The sequence below is a fragment of the Ochotona princeps genome, chromosome 16, assembly GCF_030435755.1.
Source record: "Ochotona princeps isolate mOchPri1 chromosome 16, mOchPri1.hap1, whole genome shotgun sequence".
Taxonomy (NCBI): Eukaryota; Metazoa; Chordata; class Mammalia; order Lagomorpha; family Ochotonidae; genus Ochotona; species Ochotona princeps.
The window spans coordinates 53,922,514-53,941,551 of NC_080847.1; the positions used below are offsets into that span (position 1 = coordinate 53,922,514).

A 19,038-nucleotide genomic window follows, 5' to 3' on the forward strand; every position below is an offset into this window, starting at 1 on the left:
CTAGACAGGATTTCAGTTTTATGGCAGCTGTTACAGAAACCACAGGAAAAGAAGACCTTGACTGATGCTGATGAGCTGGGGGAACAACAGGTGCAAGATGTTGGGGGTTGATTGTGCCAGGGAGTGGGCAGCACTCCCCACACCCCGTGTGCGTCCTTCGGGCCAGAAACATCAACAGTAAGAAAAGGCAGATGGCCTAGAAACAGATGGGTGGCCTCTGAAGTTTAAAAACGCCCACCCTCCCCCTCCCCGCGGCCGACAGAGACGTGGCAGCATGTGCTGGCTTATAGTGTTGGTCCTCTCGGACCCTCGATTCCCCTCTTCGAGGGTTCTGCCCGGATTGGCTGGCACTGAGGGCAAAGGGAACCTTCTAGATTGTCAGGGGAGATTGGCGGGACTCCCTCTGAGGCCGTCGGCTCCCCAAAGCCGTCTGCTGCCTTCTCAAAGGCCAAGTCTGTCACCCTCCCCGCCCCCAAGACATGCACCCCAAGCCCCCTCCCCGCACACTATATACACCCACAGGCCCCTCCCTCCAGGGGGGCCGGCGGGGCGCCGGAATGTAAGAAGTTGTGGATTTGCCATGTGCCTCCTTCTCCCAGCAGGCCCCGGGAACCAAAGCCCCACGCGGCTCCCTCCGCCCAACCTCTCTGGGTGGGGAGAAGTGCGTCTCCTGATGCGAGCCCACCTGCTTCCCCTGCTGGGGCCAGAAGCAGCTCCCTGAGGGGTTGGGGAGGACTGAGATGGGGCCATCTCAGGTGGGCCAACCCCCTCCCACACACACCTCCCTTCACGGGTGGTTCAGGGAGGGTCCTGGGGCACAGGTGGCAAAGGCAGTGGCTATCCCGGGGAAGGCCGTGGGACAGGGTCAGGCTGGGAGTGGGGCGGAGATGTCCAGTTTTCTAGAGGAGTGGTCCCTGGGGGCGGGTCTGGAGGCGTCTGGCGGAGGGACTAACTCGGAAGTGAGGAGGTCTGGGTCCCGGGGATGAGCTGGGGAGGGCAGAGGGGAAGGAGGAGGCAGTGGCCGAGTCCGCAGGCCAGGGTACAGCAGCAGGTGCGGCTAGAAGCCCCGGATATGGCAGTAAGCCTCCAGGCTGGCGAATAGGATGTACAGGAACCAGAGGCCCAGGAAGAGCGCGGTGGTGGCCAGCTTGGGCCCACGCGGGCCGCCCAGCTCGCCACCGATGTGCGGCCGGCGCCGGTAGAGCAACACGGCAATGCCCACGAAGGCGAAGACGGTGAAGAGCGTGACGGAGAAGGCCAGCGTGCCGGTGCGCACCTCGAACGGCCGGCCCTGCACCGCCCAGTACACAGCGGCCACCGACCAGGCCACGCCCAGGCCCAGGAACACGTTCACGGCGTTGGAGCCCGTCACGTTGCCGATGGACGCGTCCGCGCACTGGTCCTGCAGCGCTGCCACCTTGCTGGCGAACGTGTCTGTGGGCAGAGGAAGAGTGCACGGTCAGCAGGAGGCCAGGGGCCCCTGCCCGACCCCTCTCCTCGTTCCCATCCCTGCCCCCTTCCCGCCCCTGCACCTTCCCGCTTCCTCCAAACCTTCCCGGTCCCTGGGCCTAACCTTTGGGTTACTCGGCTACCTTCCGAGGGACTCCCTGCTCCTTTCCGAGGAACCCCGCCGCCTGTTCTCTGCGGGTACAACTCCCGTGGCCTGCGCATGCTCGGTGCCAAATCCATGCCATTTCTTATGGGGCAACCGAGCTTGTGTGGACCAGCAGTGGGGCGCCCTGCATACGCAACACTGCAGTTTCCCAGACTCTCCGTGCCTGGGGGAGTCTCCCCCTACTATTTCCATGGGACCTGTCTCCTAACCCCTAGCCCATCCCCAGCCAGTGGGCGGTTACCCGGGATGGAGGTGCCCAGGGCCACAAAGACGACGGCATTGACCGAGTCCTTGAGGCCCACGGTGCAGCCAAAGTGCGAGGCCAGGTCGCCGATGAGCGCGGTGAGCAGCCCGATGACCAGGATGCAGACGCCGAAGCAGGCCCAGCCATGGCAGTACTCGGTGGGCGGCACGCAGGCGAACAGTACCTTCCAGAAGACCGTCAGGAAGTGCATCACGTAGTCGAAGCATGAAGGCAGCCGCTCCTCCCGGGACCCGTCCTCCTCCTCTTCTTCGTCCCCTGTGCACACAGGACCGGGCTGGAGCACTGAGGGCCCTCCCGGCATGCTGCGGGGCTGGGCGTGGCCACAGCAGCAGGTGGACAGCTGCCCTCCCGGCATGCATTGCTTGCAGCAAGGAGACTGCACAGACCCAGGTAAAAAAATATTTACTTTCCCCAAGTTCATTGACGCAAGTGGAACTCCTATGTGTCCAGTTAAAAATATCCAGTCTCCCAGGGTCCCTGGCTGCTAGGGACAGCCATGCCCTTAGCCTAAAATAACTTTCCCAGAAGATTTTATGGCCACAACTAGAAATATCCACTCCCTTAGCATCCCTGCAGCTGCGACCACAGGCTCCACTCAAAGCCCTCATTCTCCCAGAATTTCTTGCAGCCAGGGACAGTCAGTCCACCCAGCTCAGCTCGGCACCTTCCCAGAACTCCTCAGGCCTAGCAACAGGCATGTCTGCAGATAAAACAGATGCAGCTTCCCAGAATCCTTTGCACTTGGCAGGGGCCGGGTCCTCAGAAAGCTTGTTGTTTCCCAGAATCCCTTGCAACAACCACTACCCAACCCAGCCTGGCAAGGAGACAGCAACAGAGAGCATTTCTAGCATCCCTGAAGGGGGCCCAGGGTTTTGGGGTGCTTCCGAATTGGTCAAAGACCATTTTGTAGGTTAGACTGGGTTCTGGGAGCACCCAGCTGGGGGAAGCAGAGCAGGAAGGGAGGAGACAGGCAGGCCGCGCTGCCCAAGCCCTGGGCAGCTCCCCGCCAGCTGGGCCCTCCATGGGGGAACCTGAGACTGGGTAAGGTGCACCAGGTCCCCACCACTGTCCACGGGGCCAGCATCCCTCTGGTGTCACAGCTTCTCCAGACACAAGGGGGCAGCATGGAACCATCTGAGGGCCGACCAGAGTGGAGTGGGGGACAAGGGAGAATGGGGTGTCCCCGTGGTAACAGAGGCAGTCCCCAGCAGTGCCCTGTCTTGTGATGCTGGGCTAAATCCCAGGCCGGCGTCCCCTCCCCGGGACCTCCCGCCCCAGAGCCCTGGCCCCCCGAGCCCACCTTTCTCACACTCCCTGGACGGCTTGCTCGCTCTCCTCCCGTCTCTGCCTGTCTGGGCCCCTCTATCCTTCCCTTCCTTGCTGCTCTGTCCCCCTGGTCTTCCCATTCACCTCCAACCTGCTCCACCTCGCTGTCTTCCTTCCCCTTGCCCATCTGCCCCCTCCCCACTTACCTGCGCTCACGGTCACGGCCTCTAGAAACTGCTCCCTCCACGAATGGGTGCCAATCACCAAGGCCAAATTTGTCTTCTTGATGAGTTTATCCACTGTGTTCTAGAGGTCGGGGATGGGGAGGCAGGGAGGGTCACACACTGGCTGTGGTCACTCCAGGGCAGCTCCACGAGGGCCTCAACTCCTCTCTAAACCTCCCACACCCTGGGGTCCCGCCAGCAAGACAGGGTCGCTGTCCTAGGTGCTGATGCAGGGCCTGGCACCTGCAGCTTGGGACCCCTCCCCTGGGGGCCAGCCCCCAGGAAGGCGGGTCCCGGGAGTCACCTTGAAGTCATAAGACTCTTCGATGATGACCTCCAGCCGGCAGTTCTCGCCGAGCACGGGCTTGCCCATCTCCGCAATCCTCCGTGCCTCTTCCTCCTCGGCCGTTAGCTTCCTGTCCCCGTCCCCTGCAGCACGAGGGACGGGGCTGAGGGACTCCCTGACAGTCCACTTCCTTCCTCGGTGGCTCCCCCCATGAACTCCCCTCTGAGCCCAGCTCCAGCACTGGGCTGGGGGTTTCGTTGTGGCGGGCTGAACTACATTTCCCAGCTTTCCTGGTAGCGGATGTGACCCAGTTACAATCAATAGAAGGTGGGCAGAGGTGGATGACAGGCTTAATTTGCTGTGTGCAGGAAGCAGAGAGGTGGGCTCAGCACCCATAGCTCTGGGCCACCCGGCAGAGGGCAGCTGCCCACGGAGCAGGAACAGCCCCAGAAAACTTTTCCAAAGTAAAAGTGTGCTGGGTCACCTGGATTCGCGGGCTGTCACAAAAACATGCCCTTCTTCCCTTAGTAACACCTTCCAATCCCAGTCAATCTCTCTCCCAGCCTCTGACCCCAAATCCCTCCCACCCATATCCCTCAAACTCCAGTCTCACCTTTGCCCTTATACCCCGCCTCACTTCTGATTGGATCCCCTCCCCTAGCCCTGGGAAGCGGCTTCCACCTTAACTCTAGTTTTGGCCACTGCATAAGCCTAAACCCCAAGGCCACCCCAGTGCTAATGCACCCCAAACCTGGTTCCTGCTGACCTCAACACAAACGGGATCTCCTCTGACTCACTTGTTTCCTGGCCAGAGCCACACACAGTCTTGATCTCCCCATGTACCCCAGATAACTCTGGCACCCTCTCCCTAATGCAGGTTGGTGCCCGCCCTCACCCAGCCGGGAATCTGCCTCCACCCCAACCAGGAAGTGTGGCTCCCAACTCTGACCCCCTGTCCTGACCCAAGACCTTCTCCTGGGGGTGCACACTCACCTTGACTGAGCAGCAGAGCTGGGGAGAGACAGGCAGACAGTGAGACCAGGCACCCACAGGACTCAGATGCCAGAACTTGAAAGAGCCCGGCCCCCAGCTCAGACCCTCCCCTCAGGCCCCGCCTCTCACATCACATAGCCCCGCCCAAGCCCCAGCCCCTCCCCAAGAGCCACACCCCCAATCCAGGTCCCGCCCCTCCCCATCACATAGCCCCACCCAAGCCCCAGGCCCCATCCCTTTCCAAGAACCACACCCATCCCAGGCCCCTCCCCTCCCCCAGGCCCCGCCCCTCCCTCTCCTGGGAGCGTGCAGCCCTCACCTGAAATCCCTCTCTTAAGCCACTGTGGCTGGCCCAGCTCAATGAAGAAATTGTCTTTTTTCTCATACTCCTCGTCATCCACGATCTTCACCTGCAGTGTTTTCCTGGGGTGGAGTGGGGTGGTGGCTGACACCCAGCGTCAGGCCCCAGCCAAGCTGCCAGCCAGTTCCCAGCCCTGACTCCTGCCCTGCCAGCTCATTCAGCCCCGCCCCGTCACAAACGCAGACCCGGGCACTGGGAGGAAGCTTGGGGTTATGACCCAGAGGCCTTGTGGTTATGGGTGACACTGGACGTGAACTGCTCAGGGGAAGTGGGAACCCCTCCCCCAAGCTCCGGCACTGCCCACCTGGGGGCGGTCACCATTACACACAGAGGGATCACAACCAAAAACAAAATAAATAAATATAACCAGGGTCGGGTGAGGCCCACCTCAGCACGCCCCCACCAGCTGCCCCCTGCCCCTGCTCTTCCCAGCAGCCGGTGGCCCAGGTCATTGGTCAGCCGTCATCTGCCTCTCCACTGCCCCCAGCCAGCTGGCTTCCACTCCATGCCTTGCCCTAACAGCCCTCCAGAAACACTTTGTGGCCGGCCAGGAAACCCCTAGCTCCCTGCAGGAGGCCCCACTACACTCAGGGGGTTAATTAACCACTAATTGATTTTTCCAGCATTTCCGTTCCCATGGCAACTGGGCAAGAGGTGGGGGTGGTGGCAGGAGCTGCCAGTAGCCCTTCCCGTCCAGGCACACACAACCCACCGGGCTCCCACAACACAAGACTCTCCAGTTCCGCCACTGGCCACCCGGTGCAGCCTTGGCTATTGGCCACCCGGTGCAGCCATGGCCCCTGGTCACCCAGTGCAGCTGCGGGACCCACAGACACAACTCACCCAGCTCCATCACCAACACCCACAACGCAAGACTGCCTCCAGCTTGGCCACTGGTCACCCAGTGCAGCCGCAGAACCCGCACCGCCCCACAAGGCCTGCTCCCCAGAACCCACAAACACCCAGCCCACAAGGGAGGCAGGCCAGGCGGGCGGCCAGTCACGCCGCCCACACCCACAGCCATTCCTATGCAGTGGCAAACTCACACGGACCACATGCTTGCCTGTCAGCGCGACACCCCCTCTGCAGCCCACCCGCAGGCCTTCGCCATGCGGGGACCCCCCCTTCCTTCCTCCCACACACTCCTCGCGCCTCTCGGGGGCCCCATCTCCTTCCGCCCGCCTATCTCCGTGCGTCTGTCTCGCTCTGTCTCATCCCATCTCTCTGCATGTGTGTCTTGTTAAAATAATATTTTGATGTCTTTAAATTCACTTTACTTGGAAGGCAGAGAGCGAGCGACATCTGCCAGTCCACTTCCCCCAAGAACGCCGCCAACAGATGCCTGTGTACGCACCACATGCATGGGACACCCTTGGGGGGACAGGCGCACGCAGGCGGGCGTGTGGGGACGCATGGCCGCCTCCGCCCTCCTGGCTCCTGAGATAATTTTAAATTTCCCGTGGGTGCAAAGCCGTGGCCACGGCCACCTCCCCACGCACCCCACCGCCATCCTCCTTGGACTCGGAGCTGTCCGCGGTGCTGAAACGCCCTGAAAATCCTGGGGTCTCCAAAGACGCGCATCGCCATCACCTGCCAGCAGGTGCAATGACCCGTTGACACGCACGTCACGCGGGAGCCCCAGCAAGCACGCCTGCAGGGGGGGTACAGGGAGGAGAAGAGGGACTGGACAGCAAGAGAGATGGGAGCCAGGTGAGGGCCAGACTCCCCAAAGCCTTCCTCCGCAGCCGGGCCTGAAGTTCCCCTGTCAGGACCCATCATGCTTGCAGGCCACTGACCTCAGACCCAGTCCCTCTGCTGTCCCCTGTCCTTCGCCCGTCTTTCCCGTTCCCGGCCCTCATCTCTCCCCCTCTCCCCCACTCCCTTTCCCTTCCTCGCCGCGTGTCTTTCTGGACTGTCTCGCTCTCTCTCGCTTTCTTCCTTGCCACCCATCTCCGTGTTGATCCTACCCAGGCATTCCCTCTGGTACCCCCCCCCCCCGCCCCTCCATCGCGCCTCTAATTAGCGCCTGCCCTCACAGGAGGGACGAGTTTCCCTAAACGCTAATTAGTCTCCTGTTCTTTGTTTCCCTAAAGACACAGCTGGAAGCTTAGGCGGGGGCGGGGGGACACAGGGTGTCCCAGGCTGGGGAAGCCCTCTTGGGGAGGAGCGGCCCCCTAGGACTGCAGCAGTGGGAGGGAAGCGAGTTAGACTCCTGGAGGGATCAGAGCCAGGAGAAAAGACCCCGGTTCTCCATCCCAGCCCACGGCCCAATTTCTCCAGATAAAGCCAGCTGGAGACGCGGACGGGTTTAGCGGATCCAGAGGCCGGGGTGAGGCCCTGGCGAAGGCGCGACCCAGGGTAGGGCCCAGGGGAGAGCCGGGGCCGGGGCAGTGGGAAGCAGAGCTGCGCCCAAGGCCGGGAGGAGATGCAGCAGCAGCGAGAGGCGGGCCGGGCGGCAGGCGCGTGGGCAGTGGCGGGCGCTAAGCCCGAGGGGCACACAGCCCGGGGCGGGGGTGGCCGTGTCCGCGGGCCCTGACCACCGCCCCAACCCCCCAGGGCGCCCGCACAAGCCTGGCCCCGCACTCAGGGCCTGCACTCAGGGCACCCGCACCCAGGGCGCCCACACAAGCCCGGCCCCCACACCCAGGCCCTGCACCCAGGCCCCACACCCAGGGAACCCGCACTAGCCCAGCCCCCACACCCAGGGCCTGCACCCAGCCCCCACACCCAGGGCCTGCACCCAGGCCCCACACCCAGGGCACTCGCACCCAGGGCACCCGCACAAGCCCAGCCCTGCACCCAGGCCCTGCACCAGGACACCCACACCCAGGCCCCACACCCAGGGCACCTGCACCCAGGGAATCCGCACAAGCCCGGCCCCGCACCCAGGCCCTGCACCCAGGGCACCCGTACCCAGGGCACGCAAACAAGCCCGGCCCCGCACCCAGGCCCTGCATCCAGGCTCTGCACCCAGGGCACCCTAACAAGCCTGGTCCCTCACCCAGGCCCTGCACCCAGGGCATCTGCACCCAGGCATCCGCACAGCCAAAGCCCCCACATCCAGGCACCGTACCATCTCCTCCCCTGCAAAGCCCCTCGAACCACACTCAGGTCTTCACCCACCCAAGGCCCCGCCCATCTCACAGCCACGCCCCATTCACAGACTGGCCCCTCCCCTCCCAGGCGGGTCCTTTTCTGAGGCCCCGCCCCTGCCTCGGCCACGCCCCGTTTGCTAGGCACACTCCACCCTGGTCACGCCCTCCCCCATGCTGGTCAGTTGGGACCCCGCCCCCTGAGGCCCCGCCCCTCTCCCAGGTTGGCCCGTCGTGGCCCCGCCCATCCGTGGCCCCGCCCCGCGCTCACATGGTCTCGTCGTCTCCGAACTCGAGCTCCCCGCAAGCGTCCTCGTAGTGGACACCGCCGCCCCGGGCCGTGCCGTCCACCGTGCGGTAGGGCAGGCGCACGGTGCCACGGGCGCCCGAGCTGCGCACGACGCGCACGTCCACGGTGCCCATGCACTCGCTCACGTGCAGCAGGCGGTCCTGGAAGGAGAAGATGCCCGCGTGGTCGTCGTCCAGGATGGTGACCGTGGCCAGCAGCGGCGCCACCAGCCGTCCCTTGGGCCGCCCGCCGCCGTCGGGCTCGAACATGCCCTGCGCGTCGCCCACGCGCAGGTTCAGCAGCCGCACGAAGAAGTGCTCGTCCTCCTCGAAGATGTCGTCGTCTATGATGCCGATGCGCAGCTCCTTCTGCGTCTCGCCCGGCTTGAACACCAGCGTGCCCTCGCTGCGGGGCAGAGGCGGGGAGCGGCCTTCAGCCAGGGGCCAGGCCGGAGCGTCCACCAGCCCGCTCCCAGAGTGCCCCAGGCCAGCTGCAGGACTCCGCGTGGCACGGCCCGGGGTAGGCCGCGACTGGAGATCCCAGGGCACAGGGGCACGGAGGCTCCTGTGGGCAGGACCCTGAGAAATGGCAGGCCGCCCTCACGGCCTGCAGAGGGGCACCATGCCGCCCTCACGGCCTGCAGAGGGGCACCATGCCACTGGCCACCATTCCTGCCACTGCCCCTTCCCCGTTCAGGCTCCCCCGCTGTCTGGGAGGGACCGTCCTCATGACACCAGCCCGGAGGTGGGTGTGCAGAACCGGGCGACAAGGCCTGGGGTGCCTTGGTGGCAGAGGTGTGACTCTGACAGGTACCCCCTCCCCACCCAGCCTAAGGAGCCACGGACGGTGCTGGGCGGGCAGTGTGCCCGCACAGGGGGCTCAGCAGCAGCTGGAGCGCGCAGCTAGGGTTGCCCCCAGCCGAGTAAAACATCCTGGGGTGCAAACAGTTTTCTGAAGTGCATGAAGTTTTTCTTAAGTTTTTTTTTTTTTTTTTTTTTTAAAGATGGATTGATTTTAAAGACAGAGAGGTTCTATCCCCACTGGTTCACTTTCCAGATCGCTGTAATGGTCAGTGCTGGGCCAGGTGGAAGCCAGGAGCCAGGAGCTTCTTCTGGGTCTCTCACATGGGTGCAAGGGTGTAAGAACTTGATCCATGCTTTTGAAGCTTTCCTCGGTGCATTAGCAGGGGTTTGGATTGGAAGTAGAGCAGCCGGGACTCGAACCGGTGCACATATGGGATGCCAGGGCTGCAGAGGGTGGCTTAACTTGCTATGCCACAGTGTTGGCCTGTAGATATTTTAGAAACTGCACTTCCATACGGATTTTTTTTTTCTTGAGTTCTTACAGGAGCATCTCCTAAACGGAAAGTCACGGGATGTTGACGGAGAGCAGAATGTGAGGATTTTCGCATCACCATGACCTGGTGACTGAACCAAAGGTGTGGCATCACCTTTACCCTGTCACCTTCCCAAGTGTCAGGGCCAGGGATCCATGGGAGGCTGAACGAGGGCACATCCCACTGTCAGAGACCAGAGACAGGGGCGGCCTGGGCACAGGGCATGGTGAGGGAAGACCCAGGGATGCTGGGGGCTCCCCCCAGGGTTACATCCATGCTCTGACTGTGAGGGCGGTGTGGGGAGAGAGGGAAGGCCCACTGCCCTTCCTCTGCAGCGCCAGTGGGCAGCGGTGGATGGTCCTGCCCTGTGCTCCTCCCCTCCCTGCACCTGCCAGGGCAGGATTGGGTGGAGAGAAGTGTCTAGGGGTTTCAGGAACAGGAGTGGGGAGGGGTGGTCACACTGGCCTGCCGTCACCACACTCATGCTCCAGCCCACTCACAGGACCTCTGAGACAGCGGGCATCCTGGGGCTGACTGGGACTGGGGCTGCTCCCAGCTCATGCAATTCCCATGCAAAACAAAAAAAAAAAAAATTAGGAAACAGTTTCCCTTCTTCAAAACACTCAAGCCCTTTGAGTGTGGAGACAGGCCTAGCAGACCCATGTGTCGGATGAAGGTTCCGGAGGGACTGTGTTCTCCTGCAGTGTGAAATCACCACCACTGCGTGTGGCAGCCCTGCCCGCCCACACGGCGGCAGACACGAGCCTCAAGGAATCAGGCTGAGGGTGAAGCCTGAACTGGAAGTCAGCCTGGGGCTCCCACTGCCTTGATGAGTGATGCCGAGCCTGGCGTAGCAACGAGCACCGGGAGAGATGAAGTCTGTGTGCTGGGGGGTCATAGTGATTCCTGTTCATTGTTGAACCTCCAAAAAATACAAGCAAAAAGCACCTGATGGAGAGTTGGCACTCAGCAAGACAGCACAGGACTTCCAGGAGAAGGGGCCAGGACAGGGCCAAGCAGACATGCTAGAGGGCAAGGGGTGAGTGGCTTTATGGGGCACCACACACCAGGGGCCCCTCTGGCCATCATCTCTGTCCTTACTCTGCTTCCTATCCCAGCACCGCATTTCCCACCACTTCATGTTTAACAAGTAGGTTTAGGGGCCGGCAGAGTGGCGCCGCAGGTACAGCTACTGCTGGCGCCGGTTCAAATCCCAGCTGCTTCACTTGCGGTCCAGCTTCCCTGCTGATGTGCAGTCAAGGACAGCCCAGAGCCTTGGGACCCTGCACCTGCGTGGCAGACCCGGAAGAGCTCCTGGCTCCTGGCTTCAGATGGGCTCAGCTCCGGCCATTGCTGCCAGTTGGGGAGTGAACCAGTGGATGGAAGATCTTTCTTTGTGACTCTGGCTTCCACATAGACACATCTTAATGAAGCAAAACCCCAGCGAGTTTCTGCAGAAAGATGTATGGGTGACCCATGAATTTTGCAAGGTTACCTGAGAAGCAACCTGGCCTGGCCCGCTGCTGAGGGCTACACTCTGCAACCGTTTCTCTTGCAGGCGAACCAGTGCCACCTCCGACAGTGACCGGCGCCCACCCGCTGCACCTGCTGGTGCGCAGTAAGGGGACAAGGGCCACAGCCACCACGGGAGCCCGCACACAGAGCTGGCGCACACATGGCCTGGACACCTGTCATGCAGGATTGGGGAGCATGTGCGCCACCTGGCCTGCGCAAGCTGGGGCGCACGCGCGCACCCCGCGCGCACCCACCTGTACTCGTAGTCGGACCCGGCCTTGGCCGAGCCGTCCTCGGTGCGGTAGTCGACGTAGAAGGTGCTGTTGCCCTCACCGCCTTGGCAGGCCACCGACAGCAGCACGGAGCCACAGTTCTCCAGGCAGTGGTAGACGCTGGGCTCGAAGAAGATGCGGCTGGCGCCGTCGTCCTCGTCCTCACCGGGGCCCTCGGCCGGTGCCGCCCTGCGCGACGCGTCAGCCGCGTGGCGCCGCAGCACGTTGCCCGCGCCGGTCATCAACCGCGTGGCCTGGATGCGGTAGAAGGCGCGGCTCTTCTGCTGGTGCAGCAGCGCGTAGTAGTTGGCGATGCCCACCAGCTGCTCCAGCTCCTTGTCCGGGTGCTTCTGCTTGAGGTCTTTGAGGATCTGAATGACCTCGCGGCGGCTCGCGTCCAGCTCCCGCGCCTCGGCCGGGCCCGCGCCCAGGCTCCCCAGCTCGCCCGACGCCTCGGCACCCACGAATGTGCCGTCCAGCTCGATGCTCTTGGGCGGGTCGCCCTCGGCTCCGATGATGATGCCGCTGCGCGGGTCGGTGCGGTAGCGCTTGTACACGTACTTGTAGAAGAGCAGCCGCTTGTCCGCCATCCAGGCGAACACCACGCACACCGGGAAGAAGATGAGGGTCAGCAACGCCTCCCACACCTGCGGGCGGCGCGCGTCAGCACCACCGCGCAGCCAGGGGGGCACTTGCCCGCCCCTCCCTGGGTGGGCAGCCCTGCGCCTGCTCGTGTCCACCTACCCCCAGCCGCCCATCGTCTGTCACTCATCCACCTGCCAGCTGCAGAAGTCATCAATTGCTGTCGCCCCCCCATCTAGCTCACTCTGTCCTCTCTTCGTGTACCTGCCCACCCATCCAACGACCCTCCCTTCTGTCCATCACTCACCCGCACGCCACCCATCTACTGCCTCCCCGTCCACTCCCCTCATCCATCACCGTCATCTCCCTCCTCTTTCCCCATCTCGCCATCACTTCCTCTGCCCTTTCCCCCCGCTCTTTCCATCAGATTCTTCCTTTTTGTCCTGGGTCTGTCTCTGCCTCTCCGTGTGTATGTGCCCTGCCTGACTCAGCCTGTTATCGCCTCACTCTCTGAGTCTCCACGTCTTCCCTTTCTGTAGACACCCGTCTCTCTCCCTTGTAAGATTCTTGAATTGTGGAAAAGAGCGAGAGTGAGAAAGAGAGGAGAGAGAGAGCTCTGTTGGTCCACTGCCTGAATGCTCGCGGCGCCTAGGGTCTCCCTCAGCAGGAAGCTGGAATCCACAGCGGAGCCTGGATTCCAAAGCAGGAGCTCCACTGTGTCACTCCGGCATCTAACAGGTGTCCTCACTGCTTTTCCAGACTGCTGACTTCGTAGGAATCCTTTGCTCGCTCTCGTGGGCCCACAGGCCCAGGACAGCCTCCCTCATGCACCCTTACGGCACAGCATGCCGCTGGCGTGGCCGCCCTGGCCTGGCTCCCCTGGGCCTTGTTTCTAGCCGCCAGCACGAGAGCTCCTGCTGCACTCCACGTGTGCCAGACACGCCTGATTCCCATACCAGACCCCCCCACTCCTGTATCGTGCCTTCTGGACCACTAGGGTTTTCTGTGCCTTTTTTTGCTCCCAAACTCAGCTTGTACATCATGAACAGGAGGTTGATCATGCTGGAATTCCAGACTCTTCCAGAAGGTTCCCTGTGGGGTTTGGATGTGAACATTTCGGGAGGCCCCAAATGCCACCAACCGGTCACACTCCAGAGCCATCCCTCTAGCAGCCCTCAGAGGCCCCCTGTGGGGTTTGAACCCAGGCCTTTTGCCTCTAGGGACCGTGAACAGAACTGCCTTCCCCGCCTCCTGGAGGGACACAGTGAGAGGAGAACAAAAGATGTCCCTGGGTGCGGGAGTCCCTCCAGTCAAGTCCAACTCCGTCAGGATTCAGACAGGAAAACCTGTGGCCTGAGAGGGTCCGGGCCGTGCCTGGGGTCACACAGCCTAGGGGAGCAGAGCAGAGGCTGTCCACCTCCTCACCTGCCTGCCCAGGTCACTGCCTCCACCTCTCTGAATGGGCTCCCACGACCTCCAAGACCCCAAGGACGACCCTCCCTGGAGCTGTGCGGTGTCTCTCCTGCTCCAGCTCCTCCCTCCTCACAGCTTGTAGAGGGGTGGCAGTGGTGGGTCCTCAGCAGGACCGGAGCTGCCGGCCTCTGCACTTTTCCCCACAGCTGCCAGGGAACTCGCCCTGGGTCCCAAACCATAGTTGACTGTCTTCTGTCCCGATCTCATCCCTGTCTTGGGGTGACGTCGTCTCTGCCCACCCCTGCCCCTCCGCTGTGGCTTCTCATCCCCTTTGTCTCCAGCGGCACCTGCAGAGAAACTGCCAGCTGCAATCCCTGACAGTGAGGCAGAAAGTACTGGCACATGTGTGTGCGTGTGTGTGTGTGTTTGCACAAGACAGAGAGACTATACCCCAGGCAGCCACACATAAATGACGTCTGCACGGAGGCAGTTTCATCAATACATTATGCAAAAGTACTGGGCAGCCCTCACCTGGTGGGGACTAAACAGGGTAACTGTGAGGGAAGACGGCAGACCCTTGGAGGTGTCAGTTACACAGCTGCTGGGCTCACGCTTGGAATAAATTATGCAAGGCGGGCTTTGTGCCTGGCCAGATCGGACTGCACAGGAGCGGGAGTGTTAGTCACGCTGAACATCAGATCCCAACATCAGAAGCTGACGACAGCTAACAAATGAGCTACGCGCACCATGGCTGTGTGCGCGTGTCTGGCAACAAACGCAGAGCCAGGTTATATAGCCTGAACCTGTGTCTAAGCAAGGTCATGGGTAAATGATGCCAATGGGGCCCCGTGGCCCATGCCGATCAGCACAGTTGGGCAACACCAGACTGCAAGAGGCACGTGGCGTGCACCTGGTGCGGGGGTGGGGAGAGCCGCTGACCGCAGGAGTGGGCATGAATTATAGAGCAGGTTGGGAGAGGGGTAGGAGAACAGGTGTACCCACTTGGCACCTGTCACACACAGATTGGATGGTGTCCTGCCCAGAGTTTCCGGGTGTCCCTTCTGGACAGGTAAAATGGAGAAAAAGGTGTCATCTTCCAGGGACCTGGCATGACGGTAGCAGCGGTACCCCAGGCCTGCGATGCCCCCTTCGGAATAAGCCCCTTTATGTAGTGTGCGACCCCCAAGCACTTCAGCACAGCTAAGGGCTGCCCAGAGCATAGTGGCATAGAGGATAAAATTGCCACTTGCAGCATTGGTATCAGAGATCCCGCTGCTCCATCTCTGAGCCAGCTCCCCTTGCTAAAGCTCCTGAGAAAGCAGCAGACGGACTCCTGCACCTAAGACCCGGAAGAAGCTCCAGGCTCCTGGCTTCAGACCCGTCCAGCTCAAGCCACTTCGGGAGTGAACCAGCAGATGAAAGACGTCTCTCTTTCTCTTCTTCTATCTCTGTAACTCTGCCTTTCCAATAAATACATCTTGCGTGTGTGTCTCGGGGGCAGGGGGGGAGGCAGCTGCCCCTGTGGGTTCTGCAAACCAGCGTCCGGCGGTGCCAGCTCACCTGGACCACGCCCGGAGAGAAGACGGCGAGGATGAGGTACAGCCAGACGTAGGCGAAGATGCTCCAAGAGGCGGTGACGAAGAAGACACGCAGGTGCTTGATCTTGCGGCTCTCGCCGGCCGGAATGACATAGATGCACACAGCGATGACCACGAACATATTGAAGGCGGCACTGCCCACGATGGTGCCGGGCCCCAGCTCGCCCGCCTGGAAGTTGTGGCCACACACCTCAATGACGGACAGCAGGATCTCAGGCGCCGAGGAGCCCAGGGCCATGAGCGTCAGGTTGGACACGGTCTCGTTCCAGATGCGGACGGTGCCCACGCTCGTCTCGCCATTGGCCTTGGTGATAGTGATCTCCTTCTCCTTCGAGGTGATCACCTCGATGGACGCCATGAAGCGGTCGGCGATGATGGACACGCCCAGGAACATATAGACCATGGCCACAAAGTACACCACCGCCCGGGCTGCCTTGTCGCCCAGCGACGGGTCGTCGGGCTCCCACACGGGCAGCAGGACCCCCGGCTGGCAGCGGTTGGAACCCTCACAGCCCCCGGAGCTGGTGTCGCTGTCATTGGTGGGGGGAGGCGGCAGGGAGGGGGTGGGCGTGGCTGCCCCCCAGCATAGAGGGGCCTCCAGGAGGAGTGCGACCCCCACCAAGGCCAGGAGAGCCATGGGGGGCAGTGGGGTCCTGTGGAAAGGGGGAAAGGGAAGGAGTTGTAGGTGAGGAAAGCCAAAATTCCAGGCTTGGTGGGAGCTAAGGACAATTGCAGAGTGCAGGCTCAGTCCCTCCCTCGCATAGTGCGGAGTACTCTACAGCACTGAGAAAGGCTTCGCCCAACAGCACGGGGGGATCACATGGTGGGCGGGGAGTGGCAAGTGCAAGCAGCTGGGCACAGGGCAGGGACTCATTGGCCCCCACTCCGGCCTTCCTGGGGCTCTGCCCGTGTAGGGCCAGGTGGTGGCAAGAGCCTCGGGGCTCTGGGAAAGGGCTGCAAGATGTCTCCCTTGCGTCTCCCCCCACCCCGCCATGCAGCAGGGGCCAACGTCAGCATCCCTGGGGTCCCAGGTGCCCCAGCCGCTGTGACATGCGACACCCAGGGCTGGATTCTCTGTTCCTTTCATGGGCTCTTACTGTGTCCTCGCCCTGCTCTGGGTCTTGGGCCTCAGCAAGCGGCTACTGCGGTGTCCTATCCGCCTCTGCTTTGAGCTCACACCCTCTCCTTGCAGTCCTCCCCCTGGCCACAGCACCCCTGCCCGATCGGGCGCCCAGTCCCTCTCTGGCCTCATCTGGTCTGCTCCAGCCATGCTGGCCTCCTCCTTCCCTTCAGCCCCAGGACCTTTGCACCTGCCACTCTCCCACCACATCATTATCAGGTCACCTCCTCTGACCACAGCACCCAAGATGGCCTCACCTCCACCCATTTTCCAGATGAGAGCGTCAAGGCTGGGTGAGCCCAGAGGCACCCAGTCCCCTGCTGTGTGTGTGTGGCTTCCTGCTCTGTCGTCCGTAGGAGCCCCTGACCTGCCCTCACCTCGCCAGACCCCTCTCCAACTTCCATTTCTGTCTGCCAGGTTAGTTCTCCCCGGAGTCTCACCCACAGGCCTGCCCCCGCTCACACCCACGGCTGGGAGCCGGCTCTTTCCCGGGAAGGCTGGCAGGATGCTGGCAGGAGCTTTCACAAGGAGTGTGGCATGTGTGTGTGAGTGTGTGTGCAAGCACACAGTGGGGGGGTGGGGGATGAGGGCGAGTGGGGTGATTCTTAAAGGGCCACCACACCATTAGCCCCACTTGGGTTGACACATCTAATTAGCAGTCTCCTAATTAGCAAAGACTCAGGCATAATTACAAACCCACCAGGATGCCCTGGTTCATGCCAGGCTTCAGAAGCAGCAGGGGCCACTTGGAAGTCACCCAGGGTGGGGGCAGGCAGCCGGAGGCCAGCCCCCTCCCGCAGCAGAGCTCTCTGGGGTGGGTGGATTGGGGGGGTTCCCTGGGCAGCTCTTCTGACCCAGCTCAGCGCGTTCGCCTGAGAGCACGGGGAGGCTTGGGAGAGCAGTGGATAAATATTTGTGCAATGGAAGACAGAGAGGTCTGGGTCCTGTCGCTGGGGCAGCTGTGCTCCACTCCCCACCCCCCCCCGCAGCCGGAAGCCCAATCTGGGTTCAGATCCAGGGGGGGTGGATCAGGTTCAGATACAGGGGCGGGGGGGATCAGGTTCAGTGCTTGGAAGCTGCTGGGAGGGCAGAAGGCCAGCGCCCGGTGAGGCGGTCACATCTCCTGGGACCATCTCCCTGTACCCTGGTGGGCCTGGTGCGCCAGCGTCCAGCTGGGTCAGCCGTAAGCGTCCCACTTCTGGCTCACACCTCTGGGGGTCTGGATGTCTCCATCTGAAGGGTCCCATATAGACTCCAGCCCCCCCATGTCATCCTTCAGCTGCATGCCCCAGGTGACTGGGGGTGGGCTGGAGGAGGGTAGGGTTAGTGTGGACGGCCACCCCTCCCAAAAGGGACTCCAAGCCACACACACTGCCCTGGTGGGAGCCGGACCCGGGCTCCACCACCACACACATACACATGCTCACAAACACACACGTACACGCAGGGGTTCCCTGTTCTGGACTGCAGTGTGAAAGTGGGTAAACTGAGGCCCAGAGAGGAGCTGTGTCATGGAAGCCAGGGTCAGCGCAGAGCAGATTAATCAGGCGTGGGACTCCTAACCCCTTCTCTCCAAGACCTCTGGAGACACACATGGGCACAGCCATGCAGGGCGGGACCTTGCGTATGGACACATTCACGGCTGTGGGACCGCTGGGCGCAGCCCCTCTCGCCACTCCCTGCCCTGGTGGCTCCAAGAAGAAGCTCCTAGATTCTACCCCCAGTAGGAGGGGTAGAGGAGGCAGGGGTGAGGCATTACTGCCATGAGAGATGGACTGGCCAGACCTGACCCCTGGGCCAGGGGCGGTGCTTAGGTAACTGTCAAGAAGAATGAATGAGGCTAGGACTACACGCGTGGAAGTCAGACTGTAGGGAGGATTGGTCCAATTCCACTACAGTCAGACTGCAAGCAGGACTGGTCTCCCAGAGCCAACACACTGCAGGGGAGAAGAGAGGTCCCTGGGCTCCAGGCAGAGAGGGGACGGCTACACTTGTGCTGGAACAGAGGCTCAGCAGGCGACAGGAGTTTGGACACCAGGCCTCCTGGGGAAGGGGGGTGGGCGCGCACTCGGGGAGGGAGGCCTGCAGGTGTGCTAGGGAGAGAGACAACGGTGCGTAGGAGGAGAGCTCAGAGGCTCCCGGGGAGCGGGTGCAGATACAGGGACCCCCCACCCGGAAGCCAGAGATGGAGCCGCGAGTGGGCAGGAACGGACTCATCACAGGGAGCCGGAGGGGCAGCGATGGCGCAAGCCCAGGGACTTGGGAGTCAGGACGCCCTGCCATCGGAGCCCACTGCCGGGCACTGGAGAGCCACAGTCGGCCGGGGAAGAGCCCGGGACCCAGGGGCAGGGGCCGGACAGAGACCAGCACCGGACACAGAGGGGCAGGGGCGGAGGCTGCGAGCTGGGAGGCCGCCCCGGCGGGTGGGGGCGGGGTGTCCCCCCCTCGGTGCCGCGCAGGGAGGCAGCTCCGGGCCGGCCGGGCTAAAGGCGCCTCCGCCCACAGGAGGGCCCTGGCACCCGCGCCCCGGACTGGGCAGCTCCCCGCCACCTCCTCCCTGCCAACCGGAGCCCAGGGGAAAACGGCACCCTGCCCCTCCAAAGCCCACCCTCTACCCCGTCCCCTCCCCGCACTGTGGGGGTCTCCTACCTGCGGCTGCAGCCTGCAGCGCGTTCCCTCCCCCAGCCCCGAGCAGGCAGCGCCCGAGGAGGGAGAGACTGGGAGCGAGGGGAGCCGGAGACTGCGAGGAGGAGCGCCGGGAGCAGGGGAGCGAGGGAGGAGGGCGGGAGGAGGAGGGCCCCGGGGAGGGGG

The 19,038-nt window shown here is 62.5% G+C and overlaps 1 protein-coding gene across 1 annotated transcript; it reads right to left on the bottom strand.

Moving 5' to 3' along the window:
- Positions 1 to 852: 852 nt before the first annotated feature.
- Positions 853 to 18,995, bottom strand: SLC8A2 (solute carrier family 8 member A2). The gene is made up of 10 exons (XM_004597028.2): positions 18,877 to 18,995; positions 15,070 to 15,760; positions 11,497 to 12,161; positions 8,374 to 8,796; positions 4,969 to 5,072; positions 4,650 to 4,667; positions 3,675 to 3,799; positions 3,353 to 3,452; positions 1,857 to 2,135; positions 853 to 1,434 (listed from the first exon to the last, which is right to left on the bottom strand). The coding sequence occupies exons 2-10, from the start codon at positions 15,742 to 15,744 to the stop codon at positions 1,058 to 1,060; spliced, it is 2,766 nt and encodes a 921-aa protein (XP_004597085.2). The 5' UTR covers positions 15,745 to 15,760; positions 18,877 to 18,995; the 3' UTR covers positions 853 to 1,057.
- Between the last annotated feature and the right edge of the window lie 43 nt (positions 18,996 to 19,038).

Excerpts from the sequence above, each read along its gene's own strand:
- SLC8A2 (XM_004597028.2), bottom strand. The coding sequence starts at position 15,744 with ATGGCTCTCCTGGCCTTGGTGGGGGTCGCACTCCTCCTGGAGGCCCCT. Across the intron at positions 12,162-15,069 it reads TCTCTCCGGGCGTGGTCCAG|GTGTGGGAGGCGTTGCTGAC; the intron begins GTGAGCTGGCAC and ends CGCCGCCCGCAG. Across the intron at positions 1,435-1,856 it reads CCTGGGCACCTCCATCCCGG|ACACGTTCGCCAGCAAGGTG; the intron begins GTAACCGCCCAC and ends CTCTGCCCACAG.